At 42.4% G+C, this 20,135-nt stretch overlaps 1 protein-coding gene across 17 annotated transcripts in view; it reads right to left on the reverse strand.

Moving 5' to 3' along the window:
• TRERF1 (transcriptional regulating factor 1) overlaps positions 1-20,135 on the reverse strand; it is a 136,963-nt gene that overhangs the window by 1,391 nt on the left and 115,437 nt on the right. For all 17 annotated transcript variants that reach the window (XM_065589496.1, XM_065589499.1, XM_065589502.1 and 14 more), the window contains 8 exons: positions 18,552-18,618; positions 16,611-16,750; positions 16,191-16,294; positions 10,568-10,643; positions 4,159-4,247; positions 2,244-2,357; positions 1,236-1,436; positions 569-777 (listed from right to left, as the gene is read on the reverse strand). In XM_065589496.1, coding sequence (XP_065445568.1) covers positions 569-777; positions 1,236-1,436; positions 2,244-2,357; positions 4,159-4,247; positions 10,568-10,643; positions 16,191-16,294; positions 16,611-16,750; positions 18,552-18,618 — 1,000 coding nt within the window. The remainder of the gene's footprint in view (positions 1-568; positions 778-1,235; positions 1,437-2,243; positions 2,358-4,158; positions 4,248-10,567; positions 10,644-16,190; positions 16,295-16,610; positions 16,751-18,551; positions 18,619-20,135) is intronic.

The raw sequence follows: 20,135 nt of genomic DNA on the forward strand, positions 1-20,135 counted from the left end.
TAAGACTTCAACCTTTGTGGGCAGGTACAGACGTAGCCAAGTCACTTGATGTGGCTGTATTGATTTTATGTATTATATTTCCAACACTTCAGATGTCCAGAACACCACATCAGCTGAACAGAAACTATATCAGTTGAGCCAACTGAGTGTTTTACCCCTCCTGGAAACAGAACCCAAATGAGGAGACTTTGATATCAACAAAAATGCTAGGGTTATCTGCCTCCCTCTGCTGGAACCAGGAAGCATAACTCTTGCATAGGGACTACCAGGAAATTGAAAGAGACTGAATGCAGTAGGCAAACTGTCCAAAGCTCTCAAATGATATCCAAAGCAGTTTCTCAAAACAGATTAGGGTAGGTGGCTTGTGGGCGCATTCCAATGGCTGTTTTTTGTTGTTTTTTGGTGGATGGGGAAAGGAAAATGTCACAATATGTCAAAGGAAACTAATACTCCTTTGAAGCAACCATGGGAAAAATAAATAATTACTAGAAACTTGTTGAAGTTCTATTTCTTTGGAACATGAGCAGACAAACTTTCATTACTATTATAGACAGATATATTCTCTTACTTGCCACACTCTTTACAAGGAAAAATTGTTGTTGGGTCTGTCTCGCCACTTGTTGTGCTGTGGGCAGGGGAACTCTTGACTGAGCAGTATCCACTCTGCGTGCCAGACTTTTGCTTTGTACCTGGACCAGTGCATCGTGGTTTTGTCACCTGGTTTGTACCACCATGAATGCGAGCGTGGCCATTTAGTGCTTGTCTGGAGCTGAACACCTAAGGAAAAAACCAAACTCCATTAGACCAGCAGCTCAGAAAGAGAAATACATTTAATTTACATTATATTGATCTATAAACAACTGCACTGGTTAATGATACAAACAACACATTTAGCCAATTCTGTTCTCAATTATCCCTAGTTGAAGTTAAAGATTTACTTATTATAGAAACAGAAATGTACCATAATGAGTGGCATTCCCGGTTATTTCATTATATTATCCTTCTAATATGCAAGAATACCTAGATCTTATATGGAGCTTTTCATCCATACATCTCAAAGTACTTTAAAAGGGACTAAGTATTTTAGCCCTCTTTTATAGATGGGAAATCTAAGACACAGAGAGGTGAAATGACTTGCCCAGCAGACGAGTGGCAAGGCCAAAAGCAGAACCTTAATCTCCTGAGTCCATCACAATACTGCCCCCATATGCTTTAAAGATATCAAATACACTTACAGCACCACAGTTTGGCATTTCACAGATAAAAGAGGCTGCAGAAAACGTAAGACTTTGAAGGGGTGGCAGGTCTACAGGTGCACCAAGACCTATAGGTGGTGGTTCAGGAGATTTCTGCATTTCACTTTCCTCTTCCTTTACAGATTTTCTTTCTTCTTCCATCTCCTCCTCATCCTCTAAATCTTCCTCTTCCCCGCTTGTCTGAAATTAAAATTAAATTTAAGGAAGACTAAAAATTTCATACAAGAATAAAGGAAAGGCATAAAACTAGTGACAGTTCTGAAACACAGCATCAGTCTCTTCCTTCAGGGTTCTTGCTGTAACATTTTTATTTGTCCCACAATGGAGGACTTTCCATGTCTTATTCATAACAAAATGATCATCTATCCATAGCTGCATGGAGTTCTACAATATGACACAAAACTGCCCTCATCTTTATTATAAAGCTGTTGTGTCTAAATATCCCAGCATGCAATGCTTCATATTGATCTGGGTGGCAATATATAACATGCACACACACACTCTAGCAAAATTACCTGCTAAAAGAAGTGTCTACTTTAAGAATGCTCAAATAACAGTGGCACTGAACTCACATGCAAACTAAGACTTTCTTGCCAGTGTAGGTAAATTACCTCTCCAAAGACACAAGCCAATAGTCTATAGGAGTAACTATCCAACTTTTCATACACTGAAAATTACAGTAGCAATTTTATACATATCCACATACACATATGCATGCATCTAGGAAAGTGTGCACATATTTTTCTGTTACAGTGCTACCAGCAGCAAAAGCATACATAGGACATGCATGTTTCTAGACCAGAATTTGATATACAGTGGTAGAAGTGCTTGTATCATGAATACATTTCAGTTTCCACCATTAGAAAGATGAATGAAACTGCATTACACGCCCTGCCCTCTTCCACACATGCACACACATAATTTTTTTTTTTTTTTTTTTTTTTTTTTACAGGTGTTACAGTTTTATGTTTATTTTTTAAGGCTCACCAGGCATTCATCTCTTATTTCTGCTAGACGTGTTCTGTGTTTCCGTCCCAGACGCATGATTTTCTTCCAAGTATAGTAGTATTCCACACACTGTGCAACTGTCTTAGACTTAACCTATAGTGTCAAGCAATAATACAAATATTTCAATAACAAAATGTTAAAATGGCTATTTTGTTTTTACCTGTCTATGAAAAACAAAAATAATAAAAACAACAGACAACAATTTCTGACAGCCCAGTCTTTTTTCATTTCTGCAGTCCAAGATAAACTACAAATCTGAGTTTTAATGTGGTTGCTCTGTGAACACTCCTATAAGATACTCTCAGGCAAAAACTCCACTACGGTGTTTAGAGCCCTGCAAATCCGTGGGTATCCGCTTTATATCCGTGGACCATTTTTGCGGATAGCAGCTCGGATGCGGATACAAATTTTGTATCTGCACAGGGCTGTGGAGCTGTAGCACAGACTCACCAGAGCAGGTGGAGGGACCTAGGCTCACCGCTACCTGCATGGCTCTCCCCGACCTGGCTCCAGCCGCAGTGGACCCTCCACTTGCCCTGGACAGGGAGCCTGAGCAGCCCCCCGGCCCATGGCCCTGCCCCCGAGGCTCCCCACCCAGGGTGGGGGGAGGGTCCGCATCGTGGTTGCTCACAGCTGCCTGCCCAGCTCTTACTGTGGCTGGGCTGAGGCTCCAGGGCACATGAACCCACCCCCACCGGAGCTGGGTTGGAGCCTGGGGGGTGGGGACACGACTGGGGGCTGCTCTCAGCCCGCCCCTTGTGGGCAGGTGGAAGGTCTGCAGTGTCTCCCTAGGGCCACCCAGCTGGGCTCTATGCTGGCCTGGCCTGGCCGGGGGGACGGGTCTGTGGAAGAAAAGGGGGAGGGGGTAGACAAGTTTTGGGGACTGGATGTGGATACACATTTTTCTATCCGGGCGGGGCTCTATCAGTGTTGACTGATGGTACACAGCAGTAACTGACGGGTAAAAATTCTCAGAAGAATATTGTGGTGGTGTAACACCCCACTCCCTCTAAGCAAAACAACCATTAGAAACCACGAAACTTAGAATTAAAGTTTAACTTACACAAACCCAAACATTTTGAGCATGGATAATGACAATTGAGATACCTCAGTTCTGCCCCCAGAGAGATGTCAGCTTCCCATCTTTCCTTCTTTGGGGGTAGAATACCAAAAACATGCCCCAGAACATACCGCCTTTATTATCTCTTGGATACTAAGTGTGGTGTTTCATCACCACAGTGACCTGGTGCCATAATTTCATGATCTGATCCTAAAAAGTTACTATACTGAGAGACACTAACTCAGTGTTACATGAAACTTGGATAATCGGCTGACACAGAAGCACAGGTCCAATCTAAGGTACCAAGAGCTCTCAACACCTTGAAGTATCAGCCCCCTCAGACCCAGTCTAGGCCCCAATGGACTAAAATTTGACTAGGCTGGAAAGGTATTTTTTGGTGGCCCAATGAAAATCCTTTTAGTTATGCCTGAGTTTTCTTTCTTTCTTTCTCCTCCCACACTCTCAGGTGCACAGGGTGTCAACCAGTTTCCGCCATTTATTTTTGTCTTGTGCTGTTCTGTTCAGGCTTCTGAGAGTCATGTTGACAGATTTAGGTTTTAAAAACAGACTGAGCATGAACACTAGAGTTTATTGTTACTTGAAAATGTAACTAAATTTCTAATGTCATATTGGTGCGTGTGCGCACACGCACGCACACACAGTGAGCTGAATTCTTCATTCATCATGCAATCTCTAACTTCCATTGGTTCTGTGATTGCAATGAGTCAGTCCATCACTAAGGGGTGAAGAGCAGGAGGTCAGATTCAAACTGAATGTGGCAAATAAAGAGCAAAAGATTATAAATGGCAAACACCAAAAGAGAAGCCTCCTTACCATTTTCTGTACAAAAATAAAATCTTTGCTGTAAGTGGATAATGCTTTGTTAAACAGCCTTCTTTCTAGAGGTGTCCACATGTCAGATCCTAAAACAAATGAAATAATTATAAACAACTTGTCCTCTAATTGCCAGCCTCCATCTTTGTTCGTATGATAGTCAGTCTGTTAGGGCAGGGGACTGGGAGTCGGGACTGCTTGCTTGTAATCCCTGCCATGAAACATTCATTTAGAGATCCTGGACAAATTGTTTCTCTGTGATTCAGTCCCTTCCATCTCCAAAATGGGGATGGTACTTAACAACTTCATAGGAGTGTGGCAGAAATGGAAACGTGCTTTGAGATGCTGGGATGGAAGGCACCAAGTATTATTATTATGTATTTACTTTGCTAGATTGACTGCCCAGGAAAAAATAAATTTTAATCTCTGAATATCAGTGCTGAAATCTAGTATGGACCACTTAAGGCGAGTTGGTGCTCTCGCTGAAATCCTTAGTGGGTATTAGTCAAAAAGGAGGAACACAGAAGCTGCTCTCCTGGATCAGACCAGTATTCTCTCTGCAAGTGGACAGCACTAAATGTTTCAGAGGAAGGTGCAAGAAACCTTATAGTGGACAGTTGTAGGATAATCTGCCCATGTCCGATGTTGCTTCTTAACTCTGTTAGTAGTTGGTTTATGTTCCAAAACTTCAGGGTTTTTAGCACTTTAAAAAATCCTGTGTAATACAACTGTGGATGTTCTCATTATATATATCACCCTTTTCTGAGTTCTACTAAGTTCTTTCTGCCATCCTGTGGCACTGCGCTCCATGGACTAATTATGCCTTGTATAAAAATGTATATCCTTTTATCAACTTTCAGTTTTTATTGCTTTTCAGTTTCATCCTATACTTATCAATTTGCTCCTGCACCTCCCTTTTGACATTCTTAATCGAAGAAACAGTGCCTCAATTTTATTAACTGAAAAGAGTAGACCTAGAACACCTATCTTCCCAATCTTCAGTTGTGACGACTGAGACAGCATTTCGCTTCTCTTCAGTGATATTTATCCTCTTGTTCTCTGAAGGAATTTCTCATATCAGGTAGAAAGCAATATTAGCAATTTCTATATACGTTTATATGAAATCTTTTTGTATGGCCCTTGTACAATGGGACTGACCTCACAGGATGAGTTTCATTCATTGTTCTGTTATCCCCTCAGGATTGTCTTCTGACTCATTGCTTTGTATGCAGCCATTTCTCCAATTCTGGATCTCTACTACTTAGTATTTTCCCCTATTTGCATAACCTTCATATACGCCTAATTCTCCCCTTGAGCAGCTCATCACTCTAGTCTCTCTGCTTGTTTACCTGACGTGGTCTTGTGCAAATTTACTACTCCACCCTTCTGTGCCTCACTTTATTAATCTGTTAAAATGGGAACAATACTTATCTCAGTGGAACGTAGTGAAGTTTAGTTATTTTTTATTGCTCTTTTGAGATCTTGGTATGAAAACTGCTGTGAGTTATTACTTAAACTAGTACATCTTTAATGCTTTTTAAAAAAGATGCTGAAGCATGAGCTTCAGCAAACTCCTTCTTGTCTCTTCTTTTCTTATGAATTATTACAATGAACTAAAGGTTAATTTACTGTACACCTAGGGGGATTCAGGCTTTGTATTGTTTCCTGGAAGTTGTGGTGTTATCAGCAGGGGCCCTAATATGAATATTAGGATTAATTAAAGCAGCCTAATTAACTAGGATAAAACCTCTGTAGGAAAAGTAACAGGAGAAAAGCTGTTTTTAACTCTGGTTGCTGGGAAACTGACTTTGTACTTGCTGGCTGTGGGAAACAGAGTGCGTATAGAGGATCTGCAATGCAGTAAGATAGAACTGAGACCTTGGAATACAGATCAGTTTTTAAAGCAGGTCTTTATATTTCAGCAATTCATCCTATATTCCATTGTATTTGCCATACGGAGATGGTTACTGCACTGACTGACTGACAGTAAAGCTCTTCTGCAAAATGGGGGGGAGGGGGAGAGAGAAGGAAGCACTGGTTCTGAGTCAATCATTTCAGTGGGCCAATTCAGGCCCACTATGTGTAGCATGAGGAACACATAACATGGTATATGGCCTACATACAAAAAGTGCCCTATGTATTAGATGTCTACAGACTCTGATAGGAGCACATTGCTGTTTAATGTGGTCTGTCTCTCTTATGTATTCCTAAAGTGAGAGCACTGCAGAGTTGAGAAGTTCCAATGCCCAAACAAACAAAATCCTGGTGCAGCTCAAAGGACTATAACAGAGCTTTTGTTTTGGATCTGGACTATTTTAGAGACCACCTCTTTCTGAATGTCACAATTGTCTCTAAAATAAACAAACTGGAGTGTTATGGCTAATAGTCCTCAGTTTAGAATGTCCACCATTCTTGGTGGATGGGTGAGGAGCTCTAAAATTTCATATTTCCTTCAACAATTTCCACCCCACCATCAACCTCAGCCTGGACCAGACCACACAAGAGATCCACTTCCTGGACACTACAGTGCAAATAAGTGATGGTCGCATAAACACCACCCTATACCAGAAACCTACTGACCGCTATACTTACCTACATGCCTCCAGCTTCCATCCAAGACATATCACACGATCCATTGTCTACAGCCAAGCCCTAAGATAGAACCGAATTTGCTCCAACCCCTCAGACAGAGACAAACACCTACAAGATCTTTATCAAGCATTGGTAAAACTACAATACCCACCTGGGGAAGTGAGGAAACAGATTGACAGAGCAAGACAGGTACCCAGAAATCACCTACTACAGGACAGGCCCAACAAGGACATTAACAGAACACCACTGGCCATCACATACAGCCCCCAGCTAAAACCTCTCCAGCGCATTATCCACGATCTACATCCTATCCTGGAAAATGATCCCTCACTCTCCCAGACCTTGGGAGGCAGGCCAGTCCTCGCTTACAGACAACCCCCCAACCTGAAGCAAATACTCACCAGCAACCACACACCACACCACAGAAACACCAACCCAGGAACCAATCCCTGTAGCAAACCTCATTGCCTACTCTGTCCCCATATCTACTCTGGCGACACCATCAGAGGACCCAACCACATCAGCCATACCATCAAGGGCTCATTCACCTGCACATCCACTAATGTTATATATGACATCATGTGCCAGCAATGCTCCTCTGCCATGTACATTGGCCAAACCGGACAGTCCCTCCGCAAAAGAATAAATGGACACAAATCGGACATCAGGAATGGTAACATACACAAGCCAGTAAGTGAACACTTCAATCTCCCTGGTCATTCTATTACAGATTTAAAAGTCACTATCATTGAACAAAAAAACTTCAGAAACAGACTTCAAAGAGAAACAGCAGAACTAAAATTCATTTGCAAATTTACCACCATTAATCTGGGCTTGAATAGAGACTGGGAGTGGCTGGCTCATTACAGAAGCAGCTTTTCCTCTCCTGGAATTGACACCTCCTCATCTATTATTGGGAGTGGACTACATCCACCCTGATTGAATTGGCCCTGTCAACACTGGTTCTCCACTTGCGAAGTAACTCCCTGCTCTCCATGTGTCAGTATATAATGCCTGCATCTGTAACTTTCACTCTATGCATCTGAAGAAGTGACATTTTTACCCACAAAAGCTTATGCCCAAATAAATCCGTTAGTCTTTAAGGTGCCACCAGACTCCTTGTTGTTTTTGTAAATACAGACTAACACGGCTACCCCCTGAAATTTCTTTCCCTCATTAGCCTGACGACGTCTGACTTTCGAAGTACAGTTCAAAGCCCACTTACTCACTCATTCTTTTGCCTGAAATGTATTTTAAGGGGGATTATGAATCTCTCATATTTGGGGAATTGTTTGCATTTTCATGAGTCAGAACTGTTTCTGTTTTGATCTAGCTCTGCTTTAATGTATACATAGGCACCAAGGAGCCGTGATAAATCAAATTTATATGGGGGGGGGGGGGGGGGGAAGAGAGAACACGGACCAAAACATACAATTTATTAATCCAAATGCCACTAAACATATAAAGTTTGAATTCAACTAATTTTTGCAGTTAGATTATTTTCCTGCAATAACAAATCCCATATGCCTAGAGCAGCTGACTGACCAATAATCACCAAATAAACTACCATTTAAACCCTGTAACTAACCAGAAAGGGATTGTCAATATGAGATACAACTGTATAGTGCATTGAAGAACTTCAGAGAGCAGTTTTGTACTTTGGCTTTTTGTATTTTAATGGGGTTTAAACTTGGATTGGAGAGATTATAATTCATCATGTACTGTACTGACTCTAATGTTCAGGTTTCTTTGTCTGCTTGAGAAATTCTGGTCCCTTCACTCCACCTGGCAAAAAACAGGGTACTCGGATGCCCACAGCTGTACTACTAGTTGACAGTTATTAGCATTTAACTGGAATTCTATCTTGTGAGGAATGTGAAGAAAACAAGAGCCTCCTCGTGTGTTGCCTTTGTCATTGTGAACCCGCTTGCATAAAATGATAGAAATTTGTTTGAATGAAGATGAATTCTTAAAATCTAGCATTTCCCAGCCTTTAACCAAGATTCTGATCTTTATTTCACTCTTATCGGCTAATTACAGATCCAAACAATATTAGGTGACTAGAGACCAGGGCTGCAGACATCACTGGCAGTAACCAAGTAACAGAGTAGGGACTTCTCTTGCAATAGAAGTATCTCTTCTGCAAGAAAAAAATAATTGACAATTTTCTCTCTTCAGTCTTCTGTGGGAATGACCATTGGTTTTCTCTTGGTGGGACAGAGAATCTTCCACTCAAAGGAACTGCTCAGGAAAAGCACCTGCCACCCCCCTTCCATCCAAACAGCACCCACATAAAGGCACAGTGTCTTTTTAGTTCCTAATCTTGTTAAGACTGCACACATACTTTCATAATGAATTTCAAGCTGTTAATTTATCCTTAAAAGGAGAGAAACTGTGGACCAGACTTCCCCCTGCATCTAAGCTCCATTTGGCCAAGAGCAGAGGCATGGCAATCATGGAGCTGCCTGATAAACTGGGACAGTATGAGTGTTTCCTGGTGTTTTAGAGCAACCTAGGGATTGCTCCAAGTTACACCAGTGGAGAATCACCATAATACAGTGTAACTCTTCATGCCCCTATTTTGGGATGGCAGCTGGCATACGTGCCAGGCTGCAAACATTATACCAGTGGAGAGCTCTACCCTGGGTTGCCACAGACAAAATTGGGCTCATCTGCACTACCTAGGTAGCACAATGGGCTCTGACCCGAAGCCAGAATTTGGCCTCGTACATTTTGATTATCCAAGCATCAGGAGATTCCTGGATTGTTTCCTTTTGAGTGCAAGCTGGAGACAATGGCTAGGCTCAGACAAGAAATCTTACTATAGAACCTGGGTTGGCTTAGACACAGGATGTGAGGTTGTGGGGTGAGAAGGGACCTGCCCTCACCTATCGTTTTTATCGTGTAATCTTTAGTAACAGCACATACATCTAAATAGCTGGCCAGGGTATATGTATCACAAAGTATTTTCAAACTATGAACAAGAGGAGACTCCCATTATGATTCTTAAGTAGAAGAGCTAAATCTGTTTGTTTTAGGCTAGATCTATGCAAACAATGAATCTGCATTCAGTAACTGTGAAAACTCTTGCAAGTGTTATACTCTAAGCTGAACTTTGCACTTTTCATGAAATGACCATAAATGTCCTTACAAATATTTAAGCATCACAACCTCCATATGAGGAAGGTAAGATTGTACAACAATAACACTTCGGTATAAAGAGGCTAAGGGACCAGCCCCAAGTTACACAGCAAGCTAGATCTTTAACAAGAACGCCAAGAATTTCAATCAGTTTTGGATCTTAATTAATGGCAGAAATTAGCCTAAATTGTTACAAATATCTATTAAGAACAATGATGTACCAAAAACCCACAAAAAACAAGGAAGAGTATTCTTGCAATCTAAAGATTCATCTCTCCATTATTAAGAATTTTCCCTTTTAGTTATAGGAGATGATAATTCGAGGTGCTACCAGATGTTTTTTGTAGCATCAACTCTTTATTTAGAATCTTTATTTTATACACCAGCATAGTTTACAGATTAATATACCAAATTAACATAGTTTATTTCACCATCTTTTTTTCCTTGACATGAAACAAACCAAAGTAGTATTAATGTAGCCAAGTACTGTCTGGTTACAAAAACCTGACCAGAAATTATGCCAAAGAGAGGAAAAACCTCCATTACTCTAAACAAAGAGAAAGAATAAAAGAATCAGGTGGCCTGTAGCTTTAATTTTACTCAAAATTATGTGTGCTTGCCCTGTGCTTTTTTATAAATGTAAATACATACATACAGATTGTTAAGAAACACCTACCAGCATAATGGTAATTTGCCAAAGGATGACACTTCAATCTTACTGGCTTCCTCAACAGCAGCATTTCCAGGGCAACCTACAAAACAAACACAGAAGAACAGAATTAAAAAAAACCCCTCAGTTATTTACTTTGTATAAATGTGCACAGAACAAGCTTAACAAGTATTACAGTATGGGACAGGATTCAGAATCAACTGGGTTTATTTTTTACTTCCTTATACTAAAAATCATCATCAAATTACTCTCCAAGACCTACTTATGCTTCCTCCCCTACAAGAAATCATCCCCAACTAATCAACTAAAGATGGCCAGGCTGATGTGCGGCCAGTGTTAAGAGGATATTATTTATTTTTACAGAAACAAAAATAAATATCCTTTACTCAGAACAACTCAGTTGTGCACACAACTAGCCTATGTAACCAAGTGATTGTTCTACAATTCCCCTCATCTTCCCTTCCCTATTTCCTCCTCCTGGTTGTTACCTTCACTGGTTGCATCTTGCCTTAAATTAGATGGTAAGTTATTTGGAGAGGGACTTTATTTTTCTATTTGTTTGTACAGCCCTTTGGATGCTACTATAACACCATCATCCTCCAAACGTTCAACTCTAAGTGAATTATCGACACGAGAACAGCAAGCAATAACACACTACAATTCTGGACAATTAAACAAAGATTTGACAAGGTTTCACAGGAGATGGAAGAAGACTGAGTCCTGTGGGTCTTTCCATTGAAATGAAGAGAAACCTTGGGTAATGTCAGCACAGGAGAATGCCTACACAAAGCCAAGGACTAAGTGCTATTAGTCACCCAAGCAGTACAATAAACTTCTAGAAAGGCTCTGCCTTGAGATTTAATTTATTAACAATGAAAGGACGTGGTCAGCCCCCAGCATGATTACAGGACAGGTTCATGGCATCACTGCCAATCTATCAGAAAAGTTCTTTTGTGTGGCGAAATCTAAGCCATTTAATAAAAAAACCCGGTTACCTACCTTTCGTAACTGTTGTACTTCGAGATGTGCTGCTCATGTCGATTCCATTCTAGGTGTGCGCGCGCCCACGTGTGCGGCCATCGGAGATTTTTGCCTTAGTGGTACCCTTAGGGCCGGCTGTAGCGCCCTCTGGCGTGCCGCGCCCATTACGGTATATTAGGCACTGCCGGCCCACGCCCTCTCAGTTCCTTCTTGCCAACAACTCCGACAGAGGAGCAGGAGGGCGGGTAATGGAATGGACATGAGCAACACATCTCAAAGAACAAGTTACGAAAGGCAGGTAACCATTTTTTCTTCTTCGAGTGCTTGCTCATTTCGATTCCATTCTAGGTGACTCACAAGCAGTATCAATGGAGGTGGGCTCAGAGTTCACCGTCGTGCAGCTTGTACTACAGCTCTGCCAAAGCTGACGTCGTCTCACACCTGCTGAGTCAGCGCGTAGTGCAACGCGAACATATGGACAGACGACCAGGTGGCAGCCCGACAGAACCCTTGAATCAGCACCTGTGCCAGAAAGGCTGCCGAAGACGCCTGCGCTCTAGTGCAATGAGCTGTCACAATCACTGGCGGGGCCACTTTTGCCAGCTCGTAGCACTGGCGGATGCATGCAGTGATCCAAGACGAAATTCTCTGGGCTGACACTGGGCAGCCCTTCATCCTGTCCGTGACAGCAACAAACAACTGTGTTGACTTACGGAATGGCCGCGTTGTAGCAATGTACGAACAGTGCCGAGAGGAGCTGGGCGCCAGTGGCGCACTGCGCATGGAGGCCAAAGTACTTGGTGTGGCCTGCGCAGAGGGTTTGGAAGCCGGGCGGAGAGTGGACTCCATCAGAAGGGCTCTGAGGCGAATGTCCCTCTCCTTCTGGGTACCATAAAAGTTCTTACATTTCCAGCAACATTCCTTAATGTGTAATTCCCCTGAGCACTTACGGCAGCTGTCGTGGGGACACTCACAGGCATAGGCCTGCCGCAGACAGAGCAGGGCTTAAACCTGGGAGCTTGGGGCATGCCCCGCCTGGAGCAAAGTCTCAGCAGGGACCTTAGCTAACAGCTAACTACACTACTTAACACTAACTACAATTAACAAAGGACCAAAGTCCGATGGAAGAAAACCCCTTGCTCTTGACAAGCAAGAAAGGCGCTCTGAAGAATGAGCTGAGAGGGCGAGGGCCAGCAGTGCCTAACATACCACGGCATGGGTGCTACAGCCGGCCCTACGGGTACCACTAAAGCAAAAACCTCCAACGGCTGCACACGTGGGCGCGCACACACCTAGAATGGAATCGACATGAGCAAGCACTCGAAGAACAACTTGTTATTCTGCTTCGACTGGCTCTGCACATGCCCGCTTATGGGTTTTGCACTGCCCAGTGCAGCCTAATGGTAGAACCTTCTCCAAGCACTGGCTGCTATAGCTTGTGGCGCCCCTTCCTGCGGCTTCCTATAGCATCTCCAAACGTTCCGATAGTGAGCTTACACAAGGCGGCGCTGCGGCCTCTACTGTCTCAGTACCTTCCAGCCACTGTGCCAGATGGAAGTGTCTATCAGATTCGGGGTTCTCTCCTATTCAGTACCTTTGGATAGTTTGCAATAGTTGTTTGTTTTAGTGTTAAGTGTAGTTTAAGGCAGCTACAGTGTAGTTAGCTAGCAGAGTTTGTAGGGTCGGTTCTTTGTAACAGTGGAACTGAAGAAACAGCAGCAGCCAGGTTTTAAGAGTGGTGCTTCATGCCTGGATGTCTTCCCAGTGCCAGACAATCATGTTAGGTGCCTTAAGTGCCTTGGGGAAGGCCCCTGTCCTTCTATTTCCCAGACCTTTACAGGAGACACAACACAGACTGCTAGCGCTCCTGCTTAAAGAAGCTCTTGCTGCTAACTGTTGGGTTCTGGGAGATCACCAGAGCTGAAGACTAAGAGGCCTGTTTCAGCTCCAGTTGCTTTGACTAGCAAGAATAAAATGCCTAAACGATCCCAGGGATTAGGGTTTTTGTCGGTTCTGGCTCCTATTCCTGTTTTGTTGGATTCTCCTATTAAACCCGTCAAGATGTCGAAGGCATCGTCTGTCCAGCTGACTGCTCTCCAATCCAGACCTAAGGTCTGAGCTTTGACCTGAGGATTAAGAGTTGTGGAGCAATTGGCAAGGATGCCTCCCTTTCTTTGTATGGAGACAAGCTAGCCCATTTCACTGACATTTGGAGGTCTATTACCTTGGAAAAGAGGGTCCTAGTAATTATAGAAAAGGGCTATACAATACAATTTTAAAAGTTACCTATTCTCCCCTAATCCTTCACTTTTCAGGACACCTTCTCTCACGATTATTCTTCTGTCAGAAGTTTAAAAATTGATCCTGACAGGTGCAGTCAAAGAAGTATCTACATATCTATAGGTCAAGGGTTTATTTAAAATACTTCTTGGTACGGGGGGTGCGGGGGGGGGGGGGGGAAGATGGAGATTTCCATCCAATTTTAGATTTAAGAAAATTGAACAGGTTCACTTGGAAGTTCCAGTTTTGAATGCTAACCCAGGCCTCCACAATTCCTTTGCTTTCAATTATGGATTGGTTCGCAACTCTTGATTTAAAGGATGCATATTTCTCTCTGGACAAATCATCCTTTCCATCTTCATTTTGTAGTGACACAAAGACATTTTCAGTACAAGTTTCTTCCATTTAGCCTTTTCCCAATGCCAGGAGTCTTCAAAGTACCTTTTTGTAGTAGCGATCCATCTCTGAAAACTATGCATCTTTGTTAACCCATATTTGGACAATTGGTTGCTAAAGTGACAGGTTGCTAAAGTGACAGGGCAAGGACCAATATTTGTGTGTGATACAATTTAAAGGCTTATGAAGGAGTTATCTAATATATATACCCTTTCGAGGGAACCAGTTCCACAACGGGATTTTAATTTGGTTCTATCTATGCTCGTGAAGCTGCCTTTTAAACCTTTGGCAGAGTATTTTTTATTTTACTTATCTATTAAAACTGTGTTTATTATTGGTATAGCATCAGCCAGAGGGTTGAGCGAATTTTATCCTTTGATGGCTGATCTGCCATTTACTATTTTTTATAAGAACAAAGTGGTTCTTAGACCTGATCTCAGGTTTCCACTAAAAACTGTATCTGAGTTTCATATCTGTCTATTAATTTACCAGAATTTTTCTCAAAGTCACATGCTAATAAAAGGGAATCTGTGTTATATACTTTAGATGCTAGAAGGGATTTTAGCATATGATTTAAACAGAACTAAAAAAAGAAGAACAGGAGTACTTGTGGCACCTTAGAGACTAACAAATTTATTAGAGCATAGATATGCATCCGAAGAAGTGGGCTGTAGTCCACGAAAGCTTATGCTCTAATAAATTTGTTAGTCTCTAAGGTGCCACAAGTACTCCTGTTCTTCTTTTTGCGGATACAGACTAACACGGCTGCTACTCTGAAACAGAACTAAGTTTTAGCAAGTCATCTAGGTTATTTGTTTCTTATACTAAAACCCATATGGCTCATAGAGTATCTCCTAAAACTATTTCCAGAGGGGTTAAACAACGTTTCATTAAATGTTACAAGTTAGCAGCAGTCCCTGTGCCTACTGTTGAAGATCTCATTCTACTAGGGATAGGGCAGCATCTTTTGCTTGCCTTAAACATGTTCCTATTGGAGAAATCTGTATGGCTACTACTTGGAAGTGAGTCCATACTTTCATAGGTGCCGACTCTGTGGGTGCTCTAGGGTTGGAGCAGGGGGAAAATGGTGGGTTCTGAGCACCCACTGGCAGCCCCCACCCCCCATCAGCTCCCATCCTCCCTCCCACTGTTTGCCACCCGCCGGCAGGCCCCACTGATCAGTGCTTCCCTCGCCCTCCCCGTGCAGGCTGCTTTGGGAGAGGGGGGAGGAGTGAGGGTGTGGCGCACTGGGGGGAGGGAGTGAAACAGGGGTGGGAAGAGGCAGGGCAGGGATGGAGCAAGGGCGGGAAAAGGTGGGGGTGAGGCCCTGGAGGAAGGGGTGGAGTGGGGGCGGGGCCTGGGATAGAGCTGGGGGTTGAGCACCCCCCAGCACATTAGAAAGTCTGTGCCCATGCATACCTTTACTAAACATTATGCTTTGGATTTTGCTTCAAGTGTGGATGCTAAATTTGGTACATCAGCACTTCAGTCCTTTAATTAGGACTCTGTTTCACTCTCCTGAGTTTTCAGCACTGCTTACAGAACTTACCCACAAACAGGGATATGCAAAGCCACTCGCAGAAGAAAGGAAGGTTACGCTTAACCAGAATTCTTCAAGACTATTCTGCATATTCACACACCCCCTCACCCCCCCCACCCCATCTTCCCCTCTTTCTCAAAGTCCTACAGCGGTTTCTCTGGGTTGGCGGTGGCAGGAACTGAGGCAGTAGAGGGTGCAGTGCTCCCTTATATAGCTCAACCTCATAATGTTCAGAGACACTGAGGGAGGAGAGGGGGCACATGCGAGCTCTAACAGATACTGCTTGGATAAGGTTCTACCTTTAAGGTGCACCAGGCAGTGCAAAATCTATAAGTGGCAATATGCAGAGTAAATACAAGTAAATAACCTTCATTTTCCCATGCTGCCAAGGTAAAGGAGAAGTGAACCTTTCTCTTCAGCTTCTTATCTTACCATAATATCCCCTTTGGACTCAAAGAGGGAGTGCAATGCATATTCTGAGTTAGTTCCTCCACCAGGTAACACGCTTGAACAGCACATATTTAAAAGGTCTTCCACTGTCAGAAACAAAAGGGATCCTGTTAAATACTGCAACATGTCAGCCAGATCCCTAAAACCAAGGATTCTGCAAAGCCAACTCAAACACAATAGAGTGTAAAGTTTTCATTCTGAAATGCGCACACAGTTCTTGATGTTTGCATTGCACTTTTCTGTAACAATTCTCAAATGCATCAAATTAAAAGTGATCAGATATTGCAACATCTGTATAACCTTTTCAAAGTAAAAAAAAAGTATGAGAGTGAGAAATAAGTGGAGATTTCTATACTGAATATAGTGTTTTCAGTAAACAATTCAGATGGCAAAATACAGTACCTCTTCGTTGGAAGACTTTGTTTTCCAGTTCTGGACATGGTTTCCAAACCAAAGTTGCCTTGTGCATATCTCTCCCCATTGATGATCGGTCTTGAAGTTCAGGAATATCAGCCTGGAATCTTGATCCAATATTGATCTGTCTATAAAGAAATAAAGACAGATCTCAGCTGTAAGATTTACAGAGAAAAGAGTAAGATTACCTTTTATTTAATGCCAAACAAAATATAATTACACAGTTTAGACGCTCCCCAGGAATACCCAGGATTGTGAGGCACCTTTAGCATGAGTGAGCCTTGTCTGTACCTGCCAGTAGTCAGCTCCCTGACAACCCAGGCCACAAACAGAACAAGTACTCCCCATGGGCTCCACTGTCCTCTGCAGGCAAGCAATAGGTACACACCAACCTCCAAGATCCCTCTGGAGTGCCCAGCCCTTGTTCCACTGAACACTCACAAAATTCACAGATTCACTACTCCTAAAGGAATAGTACACAAAAATTACTAGTTATAACTCAAGATAGCCATCCACTTAACACACAGCACTTAGATATATTTATAGTGAAAACAAGAATATGTTTATTACCAAAGAACAGAGATTCAAATGATACTAAGAAAGAATATCAGAAACAAATGGTTACATATAAAACAAACTTATAACATGCTTGCTAGAGCCTAAACTTAACTCATAAAATATTCCCGTCTCCTACAGGATAGCTCATCCCAAGTCCTTTTCCCCAGTGTTTTAAACCAGGATGTCTGAGACCGTCCTTTCATTAGATCAAGCCCACTGGCAGCTTGTCTTCACAGCCTGAAGGATCCCAGGTGCACCTCCATACCCGTCACACTCCCAAAAATTCATTGTCTTTACTTGTAAACAGGATAATCCCTGCTGTTTTTGTTTTTTTCCTGCAGCACTCACAATCTATTCATTAACACTTGATTCAATATGCAAGTAGATTTCCAGTGCAAGATAATACAATGGTCAGCCAGGGAGATAAGTGTCTCCCACTTGGAGAAGTCTGTCTCAATGCATGCTACCTCTGAGTGACCAGCCTTTAACGCCAAGGCCTTAAAGACATAATTTTCAGCATGCATATATAACTCCTTACACATTATCTGCACGTACATTTTGCAATGATTATGACCACCAGCATGACACATGATCCATTTTGGTAAAGCCAGGGGATCCCTGTAAACCTGTGGAAGCCCTGTGCCCTCTGCCCGTGGGCATCAAGAGGTCCTCGCGTCACACGTCACAATGGTCTGACGTGAAATGGTGTCAGACTATCTTACAACATAATATTCAGTAAACTCTGCTCTCACTGAGGCAAATAGCGTATTATAAAGACCTAATGTTCAAAAAGCTGTGGACAATTCCAACACAGTTTAATTGGACTGGGAAGCAGGTTTTAAGTCCCAGAAGAGAGAGAGATTATGGATATCATTACAGTATTGTGAACAGGCCAGATGCAGTCAGTTATACCTCCCTGCCCCATAGGGGATGACACACCTCAGGAGAAGGCTGGCGGTGATAACACTGTCTCTGTCCTCTCTTGGTATCTCACGAGGGAGGGAAGTTTAACATCTCCCAGAACTCCATAGGAGGGCTGCCAGGGCAAGTACTGAATCAACACGCTGCCCGAATGCAGTGGTCACACTCTTTTCAAGCCAGCACCAGCTACTTTTGTGACTTCACTGGCCCTTTATAGCTCTCCCCTGAAGCCATGGCTGGTTTGCAGTGCCACAATCTCATCTCTGGCAGACTTTCTGCTGTCAGTGACCCAGCCAATGTTTACACTGGTATAGCCTTGAGTGCCTCCAGCCAAGAAGTATGATATTACCTGCCTTGTTCAAAATATACAAGACCACATTCTCTAGATGAGAGAGGGTGAGCTGGCTGAAGTAGGCTGTAAAGTGATACACATTGATAAATGTTTCTTACGGTTCTATATCAACAGTCTGTTCTCCAGGCCCTGGAGTCACTGGAATGCTGCTTCCATCAATACTATCTGAAACAGAAACAGGGATTTGATTTTCTGTTTAGAAAGCTATTTTCTTAACTAGGACATCGTGTTTGGTCCTCCACTGCCCCCCGTTGTGTTGCTATCCTTCTATTAAGTGTTCCATAGAAATCAATGAAACATCAGGCTATAGTTGGTGCATTGGCCTGAATGTACCAGGGGGCTTAAGAAACTAGGTACAGTGCAGCTGGGCTTAGCTGCAATTTTCAATAGCACCAATTTCCACACTGATGGTCATGCTGAACGATTTTCTTTATAATCTACACACTTGGTTGTACATGTTAGCTTTGTACCTCCTATCATGCTGCCACCCATGCCTAGTATGGTCTCCCGTTACCATATGCTAAGTGCACACACTCCTCCTCCTCCTCCAAATACCTCTTTAAAATTAATTCTTCCATAAATCTCTCCTACTTCCTTTTCTCATCAATAACCCCCACAGACTCCCTTAAGTGATCTATTGTCCTGTGACTTGTTTAAATTGTAAAATATGGGTCAGGAAACATGTACTAACATTCTGTTAGTAAAGCATTGAGAATGTATTTATGGCACTGTATAGGTGATTTTGCAAATCAGTGAAATACAACACAGTTACAAAAACAAAACAAACAAAAGGGAAAAAAAAAAAAGAAAAAACACCACAGCCAAACCCCCAAAATCCAGATCAGCTGTCACCTTGTTACTGTATCTCTGAAGAAACCAAGGACCAGAGATTAAGGGGGGTACAATGGTGACAGAAGGTTCAGCTGGCCCTGGACTACTTCCTAGAATTAGGAGAAGGCCAAAACCAAGTTCTGATCATCTTCTAGAAAGAGCATGAAGGAAGAGGAGATGTTGCAGGATAGAGGACTAGGACTGCCAATAATACAGTTTTATAAATTGGAATTCAGTGCCTACTAGAGAACATATCAAAGAGGCAACTTGATTTATCCATTTTGCTAACTTGAGAAAGCTAGCAGTCAATTTTTTTAATCTATTAAGGGGACTGATCGCAGAAGATGGGAATATAGAAGGGGAAGCAAGGAGAGGGGATAGAACAGAACAGCAACATGTCAGGATAACTGAGGACTACTGATGGACTATGAAGGGTGCATCATCTAGTGTTTTTTGACCAGAAGGCTGGTGGCTGGGAAGAAAATGTGGATGTAAAATTGTAAAACATGGGGGGGGATCTTCAAGGATCCAAGACAGAAGATAATTGAAAAACACCTATTTTTCTTTTGGGTTACAGGATAAATTTAATGATCCAGTAAGTAAAATCTTAATTCATCACCTGAACCATGCTGCTAAATACCTAGTTTATAGGTTTTGCAACACTACACAAACATAAATGTGTCTCTGGCAATTTTGAGGAATTGCTTTGCTTGCACAGTTAATTTATAATAGAAAGTAAATTAAGTTCTCTAACATACTGGGGATCATTTCTAAGTTACTTAATCACACTTTAAGATGTTATTTCTACCTTGGACAGACTCTTCCAGTATAGCTAATATAGATTATCCCCC

Source organism: Chrysemys picta, chromosome 3 (genome assembly GCF_011386835.1).
Source record: "Chrysemys picta bellii isolate R12L10 chromosome 3, ASM1138683v2, whole genome shotgun sequence".
In the NCBI taxonomy this organism is placed as follows: domain Eukaryota; kingdom Metazoa; phylum Chordata; order Testudines; family Emydidae; genus Chrysemys; species Chrysemys picta.